This window comes from Trachypithecus francoisi, unplaced genomic scaffold, assembly GCF_009764315.1.
Source record: "Trachypithecus francoisi isolate TF-2019V2 unplaced genomic scaffold, Tfra_2.0 Lachesis_group17, whole genome shotgun sequence".
In the NCBI taxonomy this organism is placed as follows: domain Eukaryota; kingdom Metazoa; phylum Chordata; class Mammalia; order Primates; family Cercopithecidae; genus Trachypithecus; species Trachypithecus francoisi.
This window is the reverse complement of record NW_022681462.1, coordinates 80,632,794-80,647,416: the sequence shown is the minus strand read 5'-3', so window position 1 is coordinate 80,647,416 and position 14,623 is coordinate 80,632,794. Positions and strand designations below refer to the sequence as shown.

The window sequence follows — 14,623 nt, the reverse complement described above, 5'->3', positions numbered from 1 at the left end:
TCTGTGTGTATGTATGTATATCTGTATATATTTTATATGTATATATAAATAATATATGAAACAGCTGTACACTTAATATCTGTGCTTCTAAAAACCAGGCAACTGTTAAAATAACCACTTAAGTCTACAACTTATAAAAGTGAAAGGTACTACACAGTGTACAAAGCTATGTATGGAGAATTGATTACTTTGAGTTTGCTTTTTTCTCTGCCTCAGACTTACTCTAATTTTATTATCAGATGATAATCCCTAGGAATGAGAAGTGAAATGCATTGAAATTTATTGAGTGTAATATGGGAACTTGTTCTTTTTTTGAGACAGGGTCTCACTCTGTCGCCCAGGCTGGAGTGCAATGGTGCAATCTTGGCTCACTGCAATCTTAACTTCCTGGGTTTAAGCTATCCTCCGGCCTTAGCACCCATAGTAACTGGGACAAAAGGCATGTACCATTATGCCTGGCTAATTTTTTTTTTTTTTTTTTTTTTTTTTTTGAGACAGAGTCTCGCTCTGCTGCCCAGGCTGGAGTGCAGTGGCCGGATCTCAGCTCACTGCAAGCTCCGCCTCCTGGGTTTACGCCATTCTCCTGCCTCAGCCTCCCAAGCAGCTGGGACTACAGGCGCCCGCCACGTCGCCCGGCTAGTTTTTTGTATTTTTTAGTAGAGACGGGGTTTCATCATGTTAGCCAGGATGGTCTCGATCTCCTGACCTCGTGATCCGCCCGTCTCGGCCTCCCAAAGTGCTGGGATTACAGGCTTGAGCCACCGCGCCCGGCCGCCTGGCTAATTTTTGTATTTTTTTGTAGAGATGGGGTTTTGCCATGTTGCACCGACTGGTCTTGCGCTCCTAAACTCAAGCTGTCATCCTGCCTCAGCCTCCCAAAGTGTTAGGATAGGAACTTGTTCTTATTTAACATTTGTTCTCATTTCTCATTGTATCAACTAGTAATTTTTGGATTCTATTAAAATTGTTTTGTCTGTCTTTCTCCCACAGGAGAAGAATTAGAATATGAATTTGATGAACAGGGACATAGCACTTGGCTCTGCAGGGTGAGGTATGTTTTTTTCTTATTAATGTTCATTTCTGGAAAATGGCCAATTTTCAGGTTTAATGTATGGTTATAGATAACAACCCAAAGAGTAACTTTCATCTAATTTTAAGCTATTTCTAAATTTGAGCCTTCATAGTTTAGTAACCCTTATATTATTGGAGAGTGGGGTGGAATGGGTAAGAAATAGAAAGAAAAGATTTTAAATCCAACATTGGCAAGATAGAACAAGATGGATTCAAAGACTAAAAGGCCATCTAAAAAGAAATGACTATTATCATAGCATAGTAGTTGTTTTCATGAGAATTGGAGCTTAATGCTGTGCTGTAATTCCCACCAAACCAATGAAGATTACCTGTGGATGATTCAACTGGAAAACAACTGGTGGCTGAGGCCATTCACTCAGGAAAGAAAAAAGAAGCAATGATCCAGTGCTCACTGGAAGCTTGTCGGATTCTTGACACTTTGGGATTGCTTCGGCAGGAAGCAGGTCAGTATATAGGAGCCCTTTTTTTCTAGGAAAAAAAAGGAAAATTCAACACAAATGATAATGAAACTTCTTTGTGGGGGAATATATAAATTGTACAGAATTTTTTGAAGTGAAAAGAAAAAAATTCTCAATACCCCAAGGTGACCACTGTTTTTTTTTTTTTTTTTTGAGACGGAGTCTCGCTCTGTCGCCCAGGCTGGAGTGCAGTGGCCGGATCTCAGCTCACTGCAAGCTCCGCCTCCCGGGTTTACGCCATTCTCTCGCCTCAGCCTCCCGAGTAGCTGGGACTACAGGCGCCCGCCATCTCGCCCGGCTAATTTTTTGTATTTTTTTTTAGTAGAGACGGGGTTTCACAGTGTTAGCCAGGATGGTCTCGATCTCCTGACCTCGTGATCCACCTATCTCGGCCTCCCAAAGTGCTGGGATTACAGGCTTGAGCCACCACGCCCGGCTGACCACTGTTTATTTTCTCCCAGACATTTTCCATGCATATATAGATGTGTGCTGAGAACTAGATCGTTTAACAAAAAACAAACACTCATACACAAATGCAGTCATATTAATTACAATCTTTTGTGACTCACTTTTTTAACATAAGAATATATCATGGATATTATCATTATTATTATTATTATTTTTGAGACGGAGTCTCACTTTGTCACCCAGGCTGGAGTGCAGTGGCATGATCTCGGCTCACTGCAACCTCCACCTCCCAGGTTCAAGCCATCCTCCCACCTTCAGCCTCACTGAAATACAGCTACTATGTATTTCACTAGTAGCTGGAACTATAGGCACACACCACCATGCACAACTAATTTTTGTATTTATTTATTTTGAGATACAGCTTTGCTCTTATTGCCCAGGCTGGAGTGCAATGGCGTGATCTCGCCTCACTGCAACCTCTGCCTCCTGGGTTCAAGCGATTCTCCTGCCTCATCCTCCCGAGTAGCTGGAATTACAGGCATGCACCACCATGCCTGGCTAATTTTGTATTTTTAGTAGAAACCGGGTTTCTCCATGTTGGTCAGGCTGGTCTCGAACTCCCAACCTCAGGTGATCCACCTGCCTCGGCCTCCCAAAGTGCTGGGATTATAGGCATGAGCCACCGCACCTGGCCAATTTTTGTATTTTTAATAGAGATGAGGTTTCACCATGTTGGTCAGGCTGCTCTTGAACTCCTGACCTCAGGTGATCTGCCCACCTTGGCCTCCCAAAGTGCTGGGATTACAGGCAGGAGCCACTGCGCCTGGCCGTATCATGAATATTACATCAATACATTAGTATGTATCAATACGTTAATTATGTATTTTGCTTGTTGTTTTTTTTTAAAAAGTCTGATTAGAGCATCACTTATTAGTAAGGCTTATATTTTTATTATTGCAAAGTAACTTATGTCTGGTTCAAAACTACCAAAAGGCTTATAATAAAATATACTTGTTCCTTGCCCTACCCCTCCTCAGCCTTCTTCCCTAAAGGCTTTCAGTTCTTTCAATTATTTATTCTGGCATTTAAAAACACCTGTATTTCTTGGTCAGGCACAGTGGCTCACGCCTGTAATCCCAGCACTTTGGGAGGCCAAGGCAGGCAGATCACGAGGTCAGGAGATTGAGACCATCCTGGCTAACACGGTGAAACCCCGTCTCTACTAAAAATAGAAAAACAAAAAAATTAGCCAGGTGTGGTGGCAGGTGCCTGTAGTCCCAGCTACTCGGGAGGCTGAGGCAGGAGAATGGTGTGAACCCGGGAGACGGAGGTTGCAGTGAGCCAAGATTGCAGCACTGCACTCCAGCCTGGGTGACAGAGCAAGACTCCATCTCTAAATAAATAAATAAAATTAAAAAAAATAAAAACGGCCGGGCGCGGTGGCTCAAGCCTGTAATCCCAGCACTTTGGGAGGCCGAGATGGGTGGATCACGAGGTCAGGAGATCGAGACCATCCTGGTCTACACGGTGAAACCCCGTCTCTACTAAAAACTACAAAAAACTAGCCGGGCGAGATGGCGGGCGCCTGTAGTCCCAGCTACTCGGGAGGCTGAGGCAGGAGAATGGCGTAAACCCGGGAGGCGGAGCTTGCAGTGAGCCGAGATGGCGCCACTGCACTCCAGCCTGGGCGACAGAGCGAGACTCCGTCTCAAAAAGAAAAAATAAAAAAAAAAAAAAATAAAAAAATAAAAACAACTGTCTTTTCTTTTTTGAGGTGGAGTCTCGCTCTGTCCCCCAGACTGGAGTACAGGTGGCATGATCTCGGCTCACTGCAACCTCTGCTTCCCCGGTTCAAGCGATTCTTCTGCCTCAGCCTCCCGAGTAGCTGGGACTATAGGCACGTGCCACCACACCCAGCTAATTTTTGTATTTTTAGTAGAGACAGGGTTTCACCATATTGGCCAGGCTGGTCTCGAACTCCTGACCTCATGATCTGCCTGCCTTGGCCTCCCAAAGTGCTGGGATTACAGGCGTGAGCCACCACGCCCAGCCTAAAAACACCTGTATTTCTAAGAACAAGAGTATGCTGTTACATTTTGAGTCATTTATTTTAGACATTATCTGTCGACTCTGCTAAATTAGTATTTAGTATTTACATGATTATGCTTATGCCAATATTAGTCATAACTGAGCAGTTTTATTTCTTTTTGTTTTTCCTGAGGGTAATAATTGTGTTTGCTTTTCATGTGTTTGGGGCTTATTTGTATTTCTTGCTCATTCCTCCCACACCTTTCAGGAGCCTCACCATATCAAACAACTTAGTGATTAAGTAATTTATCAGTTCTGATTTTTTTTTGGAGACACTTTTTCTGAAGAGCACTATTTTTCTTTCAGGGCTTATTGCTCTGCAGATCTGCTATAGAACTGTCACCTGGGACTTAACTTTCCTATCATCCTTGAGATTCCCTTGTCCTTTCTCCAGGGTTGACTTTTCTGTTTCTTGATTCTCATATTCTCATATTTCTTGGTTTATTTCCTTGCACTGTAGTACATCCTTCTGTACTTTTAGCAGATTAAAAAGCTGGTACAACACTAGAGGGCATGGGTGATGATAGTCTTCAATGAATTTCACATCTTTCCTTTTCTTGGTCTACTCTCTTGTTTTGGTGGACATCCTCTAGTAGATTTCAGAGAAAGCATGTATAGGAAATATACTTTATTAACCCTTCTCTTCTGAAAATATAATTATTGTCGCTTCACTCTTGATTAATAGTTTGGCTGGGAATACAATTCTAAGTTGGAAACAATTTTCCTTATTTTACATTCAATGTTGCTTTTGAGAAATCCTGGCCGGGCGCGGTGGCTCAAGCCTGTAATCCCAGCACTTTGGGAGGCCGAGACGGGCGGATCACGAGGTCAGGAGATCGAGACCATCCTGGCTAACACGGTGAAACCCCGTCTCTACTAAAAAAATACAAAAAAAATTAGCCGGGCGAGATGGCGGGCGCCTGTAGTCCCAGCTACTCGGGAGGCTGAGGCGAGAGAATGGCGTAAACCCGGGAGGCGGAGCTTGCAGTGAGCTGAGATCCGGCCACTGCACTCCAGCCTGGGCGACAGAGCGAGACTCCGTCTCAAAAAAAAAAAAAAAAAAAAAAAAAGAAGAGAAATCCTAAACTGTTCAGATTTTGATCTCATTGTATGTCATCTTCTTTTCCCCCTTGCCAGAGTTTGTAAGAGTTTCCCTTTGTTCTAAAGGTTCTAAAACTTAACTATGAAGTACTTTTCTGTGGGTCTATTTTTGTTCATTTTTCTTTTGGGATCCTTTTGATCTGGAAATCTTGGCTGTTCAGGAAGTTTTCTGCAATTATGCCATTAATTGTTTCATCCGTCTGTTTTCTATGGAATTTTATTATTCAGACATTGGACCTCTTGGACAGACCATTTAAGTTTTTTTCTTCTTTTTTTCATTTGTGTGTCTTTTCATTCTTTCTGAGAGATTTCTGCACCTTTATATTTCTGCCTTCTCTATTTTGCCATCAAAGTTTTAATTTCTTTCTCTTTTTTTAAGGTTTTAAAATCAGGCAGTCTTTCATGCCAGAGAAGGCTCAGAGACTCCAAGGTTTTAATTTCTAAAAGTTCATTTTTGGTTTTTGAATTGTCCTTTTAAAAACATAATATCCTGTTGTTTCATGGGTTGTAAATATCTCCTTTCTGTTTTCTCCATGTTATTTTTCTTTTCATGTGGTCTCTGTTTTGCATGTTAAAGACTTTTCTTAGGTGTCATGTAATTCTTCATTGTAGTTTTTTTATTTGGGTATGTAAAAGATGATTGACAGTTTGGAATATATAAGTGGGGTTTGTTGACTTTGAGCAGTACTATTGAATGATGTGGGTGGGCCTTTTGTTGGGGAAACCTTGATGTAAGTATCCTTTTAGTTTTCCTCGTCTGTGAGCAAGATTCCCCCAGAAAGTGCTCTTCCAGTCTCCTGCCTGAAAGGAAAGGACTGGCTGCCAGCATTCCTAGAGCTAAGTGGTAGAAGGTAGCTGAGTAGCTTCTCATTCAGCAGTTTTCAGGACAGTACTATTTTTAGATTATAGTGCCCATGCCTTCAACTTTACTAGTCAACTCATAATGCAAAGGCTTTCTGTTTTACCCTTTCCAGAGATTAACCTCTGGATTTCTACTGCAGATGGAAAGGAGATGAGTAGGCAGGGAGGAAGATCTATTTCTCAATCAGTTTTTACTTAGTCCTCCATGACCGTACTATCCATCCCCTGTTGCAGATCCATTTGAGGATTCTGCAGTATAATCACTTTGGCTCTCAGCTTTCCCCACTGTTTAGAATTTATCTTTTTAAGTTCTGCTAAGTTAGTTTCTACTCATAGGTCTACTTTCCAGTTTTCTAAAATTTGGATCTTTGTGGATTTCTTTCTTTTCTTTTTTTTTTTTTTTGAGACGGTGTCTCGCTCAGTCGCCCAGGCTGGAGTGCAGTGGCGCAATCTCGGCTCACTGCAAGCTCCGCCTCCCGGGTTCACGCCATTCTCCTGCCTCAGCCTCCCAAGTAGCTGGGACTACAGGCGCCCGCCGCCACACCCGGCTAATTTTTTGCATTTTTAGTAGAGATGGGGTTTCACCGTGTTAGCCAGGATGGTCTCAATCTCCTGACTTCGTGATCCGCCCACCTCGGCCTCCCAAAGTGCTGGGATTACAGGCGTGAGCCACCGCGCCCAGCTCTTTTCTCTTTTCCTTCTTTCCCTTCGTTCCCTTCCCTCCCTTCCTTCCTCCCTCCCTCCCTCCCTTCCTTCCTCCCTTCCTTCCTTCCTTCCCTCCCGCCCTCCCTCCCTCCGTCCCTCCCTCCCTCCCTTTCTCTTTCCTCTATGCTGCTCAGGTTGGAGTGCAGTGGTCTGATCACAGCTCACTGCAGCATCAACTTTGGGGGTTAAGCGATCCTCTCGGCTCAGCCTCCTGAGTAGCTGGGACTACAGGTGCATACCACCATGCCCAGCTACTTTTTTTAGATTTATTTTTAATAAAGACAAGGTCTTGCTATGTTGCCCAGGCTTGGGTAACTGTCTTTAGAAAACATCTCTTTACTATGGTTTAGTGGGATTTAGGAAAAGAGGGAAATTAGATATGTGTGTTTAATGTACCATCTTAACCTGGAAATTAGGCTTATGTTAATAAGGACTATTTTGCTTGCAAATAATAGAAGTCCAATTCAAACTAGCTTAGGGGAAAGGTTATTGGCTGCAGAAGCTGGGAAGAATAGCTCAGGATGAAGGAACAGGAATGAAGGAACAACTGCGTGAACCAGAACCTCAAGTTCTGAAACCATAATTTGGTACTACCAAACTGGACTCACATCACCAGGACATATACAAGCTGTATGTGTGTGTGTCTCTGTGAGTGAGTCTGTCTCGTCTCATGAGTACATTTTTAAACTTTGCAGACAAATTCTTACCCTGTGCTGAAAAGCTGATTGCTTATAGCTCTGAACTTACAGTCTGTCACTTTAATAACTTCATTGTAAAGAGAACCTCTTTACCTCATCTCTAAATATAAGTATAAATATTACTGATTTGGCTTTGGTCCTGTGACTATCCCTAAACCAGATAAAATGGGGGAGGAATTTTCTAGGGGAAAGAGGTACTTTTGTCAGAACAGAGGGAGTAGAATGTTGTAGGGTGGACAAAAAAGTAATAGCTGTCATAGTCTCTTATTGATAGACTCTCTACATATTCACTGTTAAAAATACGATTGCACTGATATTTATAGAATAAATTTCTAGAAGTGAAATTGCTGGATCAATGCATTTTTAATGGCAGATATCGTAGGCTTGACTATCAGAAAGGTTGTATCAATGTACATTCCCACCAATTATTGATCTTTTTATGTTTTTCTAGTTTAATAGATGAGAAGTATCTAATTTTTAAATTTGTACTTTTTTTAAGGTAACATCTTTTAAAATATTTATTGTATTTTTCTGTGAACCGCTTTCATTATTCTTTTTCAAATTTTCTTTTGGGTTATTGGCCTTTTTCTAATTTCTCGTTTTCCTTTTTTCCTCATTGATTTTTTTTTTTTTTTTTTGAGATAGAGTTTCACTCTCGTTGCCCAGGCTAGAGTACAATGGCGCTTTCTCGGCTCACTGCAAGCTCTACCTCCCAGGTTCAAGCAATTCTCCTGCCTCAGCCTCCTGAGTAGCTGGGATTACAGGTGCCTGCCACCATGCCCATCTAATTTTTGTATTTTTAGTAGAGATGGGGTTTCACCATGTTGGTCAGGCTGGTCTTGACCTCAGGCAATCCACCCCGCTTCGGCCTCCCAAAGTGCTGGGATTACCATGCCTGGCCATCCTCATTGATTTTTAAAAGCTGTTTGCTCATTAAATAAATTAACTGCTTTAATGAAAAATTGTTTAATAAGAAATTGTGGAAAAATATAATATAAAAGTGTACCATTTTAAGCATTTTAAGAGTACCACTCAGTGGCATTAAGTACATTCACAGTGTTATACAACCATCAACAGTGTTCATTTCGGAACTTTTTTATCATTCCATACTGAAATTCTGTACCTGTTAAACACTAACTTCATTCTCCCTCCTTCCCAGCCTCTGGCAACCACCATTCTACTTTTCTGTCTCTATGAATTTGACTACTTTAGGTACCTCATATAATGCAGTAAGTGTCCTTTTATGTCTGGCTTATTTCAGTTAGTATAATGTCTTCAAGTTTTAGCCCTTTGTTTTTATATGTAGTTTGGCAGCTTATAGAACCTCTCTTTCAGGAGTTATTGGTGACATTTTAAGCTCCTTGCCTACTTGCCTTCTTTCTTTTTATTTTCTTTTTCATAAACTTATTTATTCATCATTTTATCTACCTCTAGTATCTCGGAAAAGGAAAGCCAAGAACTGGGAAGATGAAGACTTTTATGACAGTGATGATGACACATTTCTTGATCGGACTGGCCTGGTTGAGAAGAAGCGTCTGAACAGAATGAAGAAGGCTGGCAAGATTGATGAGAAGCCAGAGACCTTTGAATCATTGGCAAGTTTTATTTATGGAAGTAGCTGTGGTATTTAATAGTTTAATTTTTAATAAAATAATGTATTATTTAAATATGTTTTATGATAATTACAATTTTTAAAGTAGTAGCATTGAAATCTGATACTGAAGTATAACTTTTGTGGTCTGTTAATTTAATGGTAACAAACTAGTCTTATCCAAGTTGTTTGAAAAAAATTTGGCTTGCTGCTAGATACTTTCCTTCAGGATATTGATCCATTAATTAACATTCTTTGGATATGGTATTACCTCTCTCAAAGAGAAAGGAAAAAGTTCCAAGTTAGGGCATTCTGAGGTGAAACTGACTTTAGCCTTCTGGCAGTCAAGAGAAGTCAAAGGAATTTTGAAGAATGTAGTATGGTAATATGTAGTCTGAAACAGTATATTATCAGGAAATTATCACAAGGTGACATGTGTTAATGGGTAGGTAACAGACAATAATAGGTAGGTAATAGGCTTCCTATTTGACTATAAAAAACATAAGATTAATAATGCAGAGCTTGACCAGAATATGGGGAAGTAGACTCTCAATTGGTGGGAATGTACAGTACAGCCTTTTAAGTGATCAATCCTACAACATCTGTCAACATTAAAAATGTATTGATTCAGCAATTGCACTTCAAGGAATTTCTTACAGGTATTAATTTATAGTAGGATTCAGAACTTAAAACATTACCCAACATCTATCCTTTCGATTTATGTGAAAACCAATACCTTGAGCTCTTTCTTCTGAGTAAAATAAAGTCTGAATTATTCATTCTGTTTAATTCTGTTTTTAAATTCAGAAATAAATTAAATTTGGATTTAACACATAAAAAGTGTTAACTCCAGGCTAGGCGTGGTGGCTCACGCGTAATCCCAGCACTTTGGGAGGCCGAGGCAAGTGGATCACCTGAGGTCAGGAGTTCAAGACCAGCCTGACCAATATGGTGAAACCCCATCTCTACTAAAAAAAAAAATACAAAAATTAGACAGGTGTGGTGGCGTGCGCCTGTAGTCCCAGCTACTCTGGAGGCCGAGACAGAAGAATTGCTTGAACGTGGGAGGCGGAGGTTGCAGTGAGTTGAGATCATGCCATTGCACTCCAGCCTGGGTGACAGTGCGAGACTCCAAAAAAAAAAAAAGTGTTACCTCGGGCCAGGTGTAATGGCTCACACCTGTAATCCCAGCACTTTGAGAGGCTGAGGCAGGCTGATCACGAGGTCAAGAGATTGAGACCATCCTGGCCAACATGGTGAAACCCTGTCTCTACTACTAAAAATACAAAAATTATTTGAGTGTGGTGGCATGCACCTGTAGTCCCAGCTACTCAGGAGGCTGAGGCAGGAGAATCGCTTGAACCCGGGAGGCAGAGGTGGCAGTGAGCCAAGATTGCACCACTGCACTCTAGTGTGGTGACAGAGCGAGATTCCATCTGAAAAAAAAAAAATAAAGCGTTAACTCCATAAGTAGCAGTTTAACTGGACTTTTGAGTTATTCTTCTTAAAACTTCTAGTAACAATAATGAAAACAGGAGGATGATAAGGAAACAGTTTGAAAGAAGAAAAACTTTTTAACCCTGTTGATTTGGGTGTTACAGGTTGCAAAATTAAATGATGCTGAAAAGGAGCTTTCTGCAATTTCTGAGAGATTGAAAGCCTCAAGCCAAGGTAAGTTTTTCATCAAATATTTATTATTATACCATATGTAGTGCTCTGTGCTAGGCACTGGGGCTACATTAGTTAATAAGAAATACCATACAGAATATGGAGCCTTTCAAAAGAGCAACATACCGTTTTAGAACTAGAAAGAACATTGTAAATAATTTGGTTTAACCTCTTTATTTAATAGTTGAGGGGAATGAAACCCATTGAGACAAAATGACTTCCCAAAGTCTCATGGCTATAATGTGTTCCTTATTCCTATTGCTAGTGATGTCCTCTGTCCAGTTTTATGTTAGTGACTTTTTTATGGAAACTTTGGCTGAATTTTAAAATATTTGGGATCATCTTTCTAAACGTGTTATTTTTTTTCTTGGACAGTTCTATCAGAGTCTCCATCTCAGGATTCTTTAGATGCGTTCATGTCAGAAATGAAATCAGGCAGTACATTAGATGGTGTGTCCCGGAAGAAACTTCACCTGAGAACTTTTGAACTGAGAAAAGAACAACAGAGACTTAAAGGGTTAATAAAAATTGTAAAGCCAGCAGAGATTCCAGAACTAAAAAAGTAAGTCTTAGTTATATTTGGAATTCTAAATAAGTATGGTAACATAGATAATATTTTCAATTATCGCTTTATCTTCTTAAATAATCATTATATAATACAAATGTATTACATTTCTTATATTCAAGAAACCCTTTAAAGCACAGAAGGCAGTGGTTTCATAGAATAACTGAAAACTTATTTCATATTTGTGAAATACAGTCTGATAGAGGATTTTCTGAGAAAACTGTATTGATTTCTGATACATTGGAAGGTTCTGAAATTTTTTTTTACTTAATCTTTTAGTGTAGAATAAACTCCTTTAAAAAGCATCATGCACAAAAAGCTAATTTATCTAATATGAAAAGACCTCTGAGGCTGAGTGTAGTGGCTCATGCCTGTAATCCTAGCACTTTGGGAGGTTGAAGCAGGCAGATCACTTTCAAGACCAGCCTGGGTGATACGGCCCAACCCTATCTCTACAAAAAATAAAAACATTAGCCAGCCATGTTGGAGCACACCTGTGGTCCCAGCTACTTGGGAAAGCCGAGGTAGGAGGATTGCTTGAGCCCAGGAGTTCGAGGCTACAGTGAGCTGTGATTGTGCCATTGTACTCCAGCATGGGTGACAGAGGAAGTTCCTATCTCAAAAAAAAATTAAATTATTAATAAAAAGACCTCTGAATGATAAGTAGACAGCCAACCACCCAGGAGAAAAATCGGTAAAGGATGTGTACTCACAGGCCACAGAAACAGAAATACAAATAGCATCTTTTATACAAAGACGCTCAACCTCATGATCATGAGAGAAATACAATACTACAACCTAATACCTTTTTCTTTTTTTGAGATAGGGTCTCACTCTGTCACCCAGACTGGAGTGCAGTGGCACAGTGACAGCTCACTGCAGCCTTGACCTTCTGGGACCAAGTGATTCTCCTGCCTCAGCCTCCCAAGTAGCTGGGACCACAGGCATGCCCCACCATACCTGGCTGATTTTAAATTTTTTGTAGAGATGGGGTCTTGCCATGTTGCCCAAGCTGGTCTTGAACTTCTGGCCTCAAGCAGTCTGCCAACTTCAGCCTCCCAAAGTGCTGGGATTGCAGGTGTGAGCCACCACACCTGGCCTTAATACCATTTTTATATATGAATTTGATTAAGATTAATTATTATTTTATACTGTGCTGATGAGGCTGACGAAAAGGCACTTTCTTATATTGCTCATTGAAGGACAAATTAGTACATTCTGTATACAAGACAAATTGGCAGTCTCTATCCTGATTACAAATGCACATGCCCTTTGATCTATTTCGTTTCTAGGAATTTGTCCCTCACATACTTAGGAAATGATGTACAGCATTGTTTATATTAATAATAGTAAAATATTAGAAATCCCCTAAATGTTTATCAAAGGGGATGGATTAAATTATTTATAATATAGATATACAATAGAACACCATATAGCTGTTAAAAAAAGAGGCAACTATATGTAAGATATGAAACACTATCAAGATGAGTAACCAAAGCAAGGTGCAGAACAGTGTGTATAACAGGCACTGTCTGTAAAAATGATGGTGGGGGAAGAATACATAGGTAAGTAGGCCATTGCTTATGTTCATAATATCTGTTTAGGTCAGGTTCCCTAAAAACAGACTGAATCAGAGATTCATCTGCAAGTGATTTATTAAGAGAGTGCTCTCTGGAGAAATCTATATGGGAGTGAGGGAAGCAGGAGAGGGCAGGAGAAGAAGCTGGACTAAGATATGGTTTCAGGAGAGCCTAAATGGCACCACAGATGCCATAGAGGCAAGGGGCTTGGGTTTGCATACCCCGTCCTCCCAACCCTTCATTGGTCATAGGCTGCCCATGACTTGGGGGTGGGAAGAACTCACAGTAATTCTGGGAAGGGTGCAGATGTAAACCTTTAGCAGCCGATGTCTGCTGTAGCTGTTTGGCCTGATAAAGGGAATCTGGGAGGGATAGCATCTGCTACTGTATCTCCGGAAAGATTAGTTAAAAACTGGTAATACTGATTGCCAATGGGGAAGGCAACTGGGTGGCTGGGGGACAGCAATGGGAGGGAGACTTTTCACAGTATATGTGCTTTATACTTGAGTTTCAAACATGTGAATATACTTTCTATTCTATTCAGATATACTGAATTTTGAAAAGAAAATCCTATACCAAATAGCCATACCACTTTAGGTCTAAATTTACTGTAATGTAGTTGCAGTTCTAGTTTTAAATAACAAATAACTGGAAAAAGTAAGAATCATATAATAATTTTGTTAGAGTAAAACTATTTGTTAATAAAGTGGCTGGGGACAGTGGCTCATACCTGTAGTCCTAGCACTTTAGGAGAATGAGTGAGGTGGGAGGATGGCTTGAGTCCAGGAGTTTGAGACCAGCCTGGGCAACATAGTGAGACCCTGTCTCTGCAAAAAATAAAAACTACCGGGCGCGGCGGCTCACACCTATAATCCCAGCACTTTGGGAGGCTGAGACAGGCAGATCATGAGGTCAGGAGATCGAGACCATCCTGGCTAACACGGTAACACCCTGTCTCTACTAAAAATACAAAAAATTAGCCAGGCGTGGTGGCGGGCGCCTGTAGTCCCAGCTACTCGGGAGGCTGAGGCAGGAGAATGGCGTGAACCCGGGAGGCAGAACTTTCAGTGAACCGAGATTGCGCCACTGCACTCCAGCCAGGGCAACAGAGCGAGACTCCATCTCAAAATAATAATAATAAAATAAAAAATAAAATAAAATAATAAAAACTTAGCTGGGTATGGTGGTGCTCGTCTGTAATCCCTGCTACTTGGGAGGCTGAGGTATCACTTGAGCCTGGGAGAGTGAGGTTTCAAGACCCTATCTCAAACAAACAAACAAAAACAAAAACAAAAAAAAGCAAATCTCTGCTTTGGAAAACAACAACAACATTTGGGGCAATAATAATAATAATAAAAAAATGAAAACGAAATACGTCTCAGCTTCCTCCAGAGCCTTCTTTCCTACTATCAGTCTGTGTGCTTGCCTGGTTTTTCCTCCCTTTCTTATTTTGGATACTGGCCTAGATGTGTATCTTCTTCCTCCTCTTTTCACTTAAGTGTTGAACTTCCAAACTTTCTGCCTCCTACCCTAACCCCTGCAAACAATCTTGATTGTGATTCCATCTTCTGCTTTTTCATCTCCTTTGAGTCAGTCTTAGCTTATCCTCTAGGCCAGCCCAGCTTTTTTTTTTTTTTTTGAGACGGAGTCTCGCTCTATCACCCAGGCTGGAGTGCAGTGGCCAGATCTCAGCTCACTGCAAGCTCTGCCTCCTGGGTTCACGCCATTCTCCTGCCTCAGCCTCCCGAGTAGCTGGGACTATAGGTGCCCGCCACCACGCCTGGCTAGTTTTTGTATTTTTAGTAGAG

At 40.9% G+C, this 14,623-nt stretch overlaps 1 protein-coding gene across 1 annotated transcript in view; it reads left to right on the top strand.

The window, feature by feature from the left end:
* The window catches only part of SLC4A1AP (solute carrier family 4 member 1 adaptor protein), a 33,464-nt gene that overhangs the window by 4,551 nt on the left and 14,290 nt on the right, over positions 1–14,623 (top strand). The window contains exons 4-8 of the mRNA XM_033176189.1: positions 991–1,051; positions 1,396–1,535; positions 8,846–9,006; positions 10,604–10,673; positions 11,046–11,232. Coding sequence (XP_033032080.1) covers positions 991–1,051; positions 1,396–1,535; positions 8,846–9,006; positions 10,604–10,673; positions 11,046–11,232 — 619 coding nt within the window. The remainder of the gene's footprint in view (positions 1–990; positions 1,052–1,395; positions 1,536–8,845; positions 9,007–10,603; positions 10,674–11,045; positions 11,233–14,623) is intronic.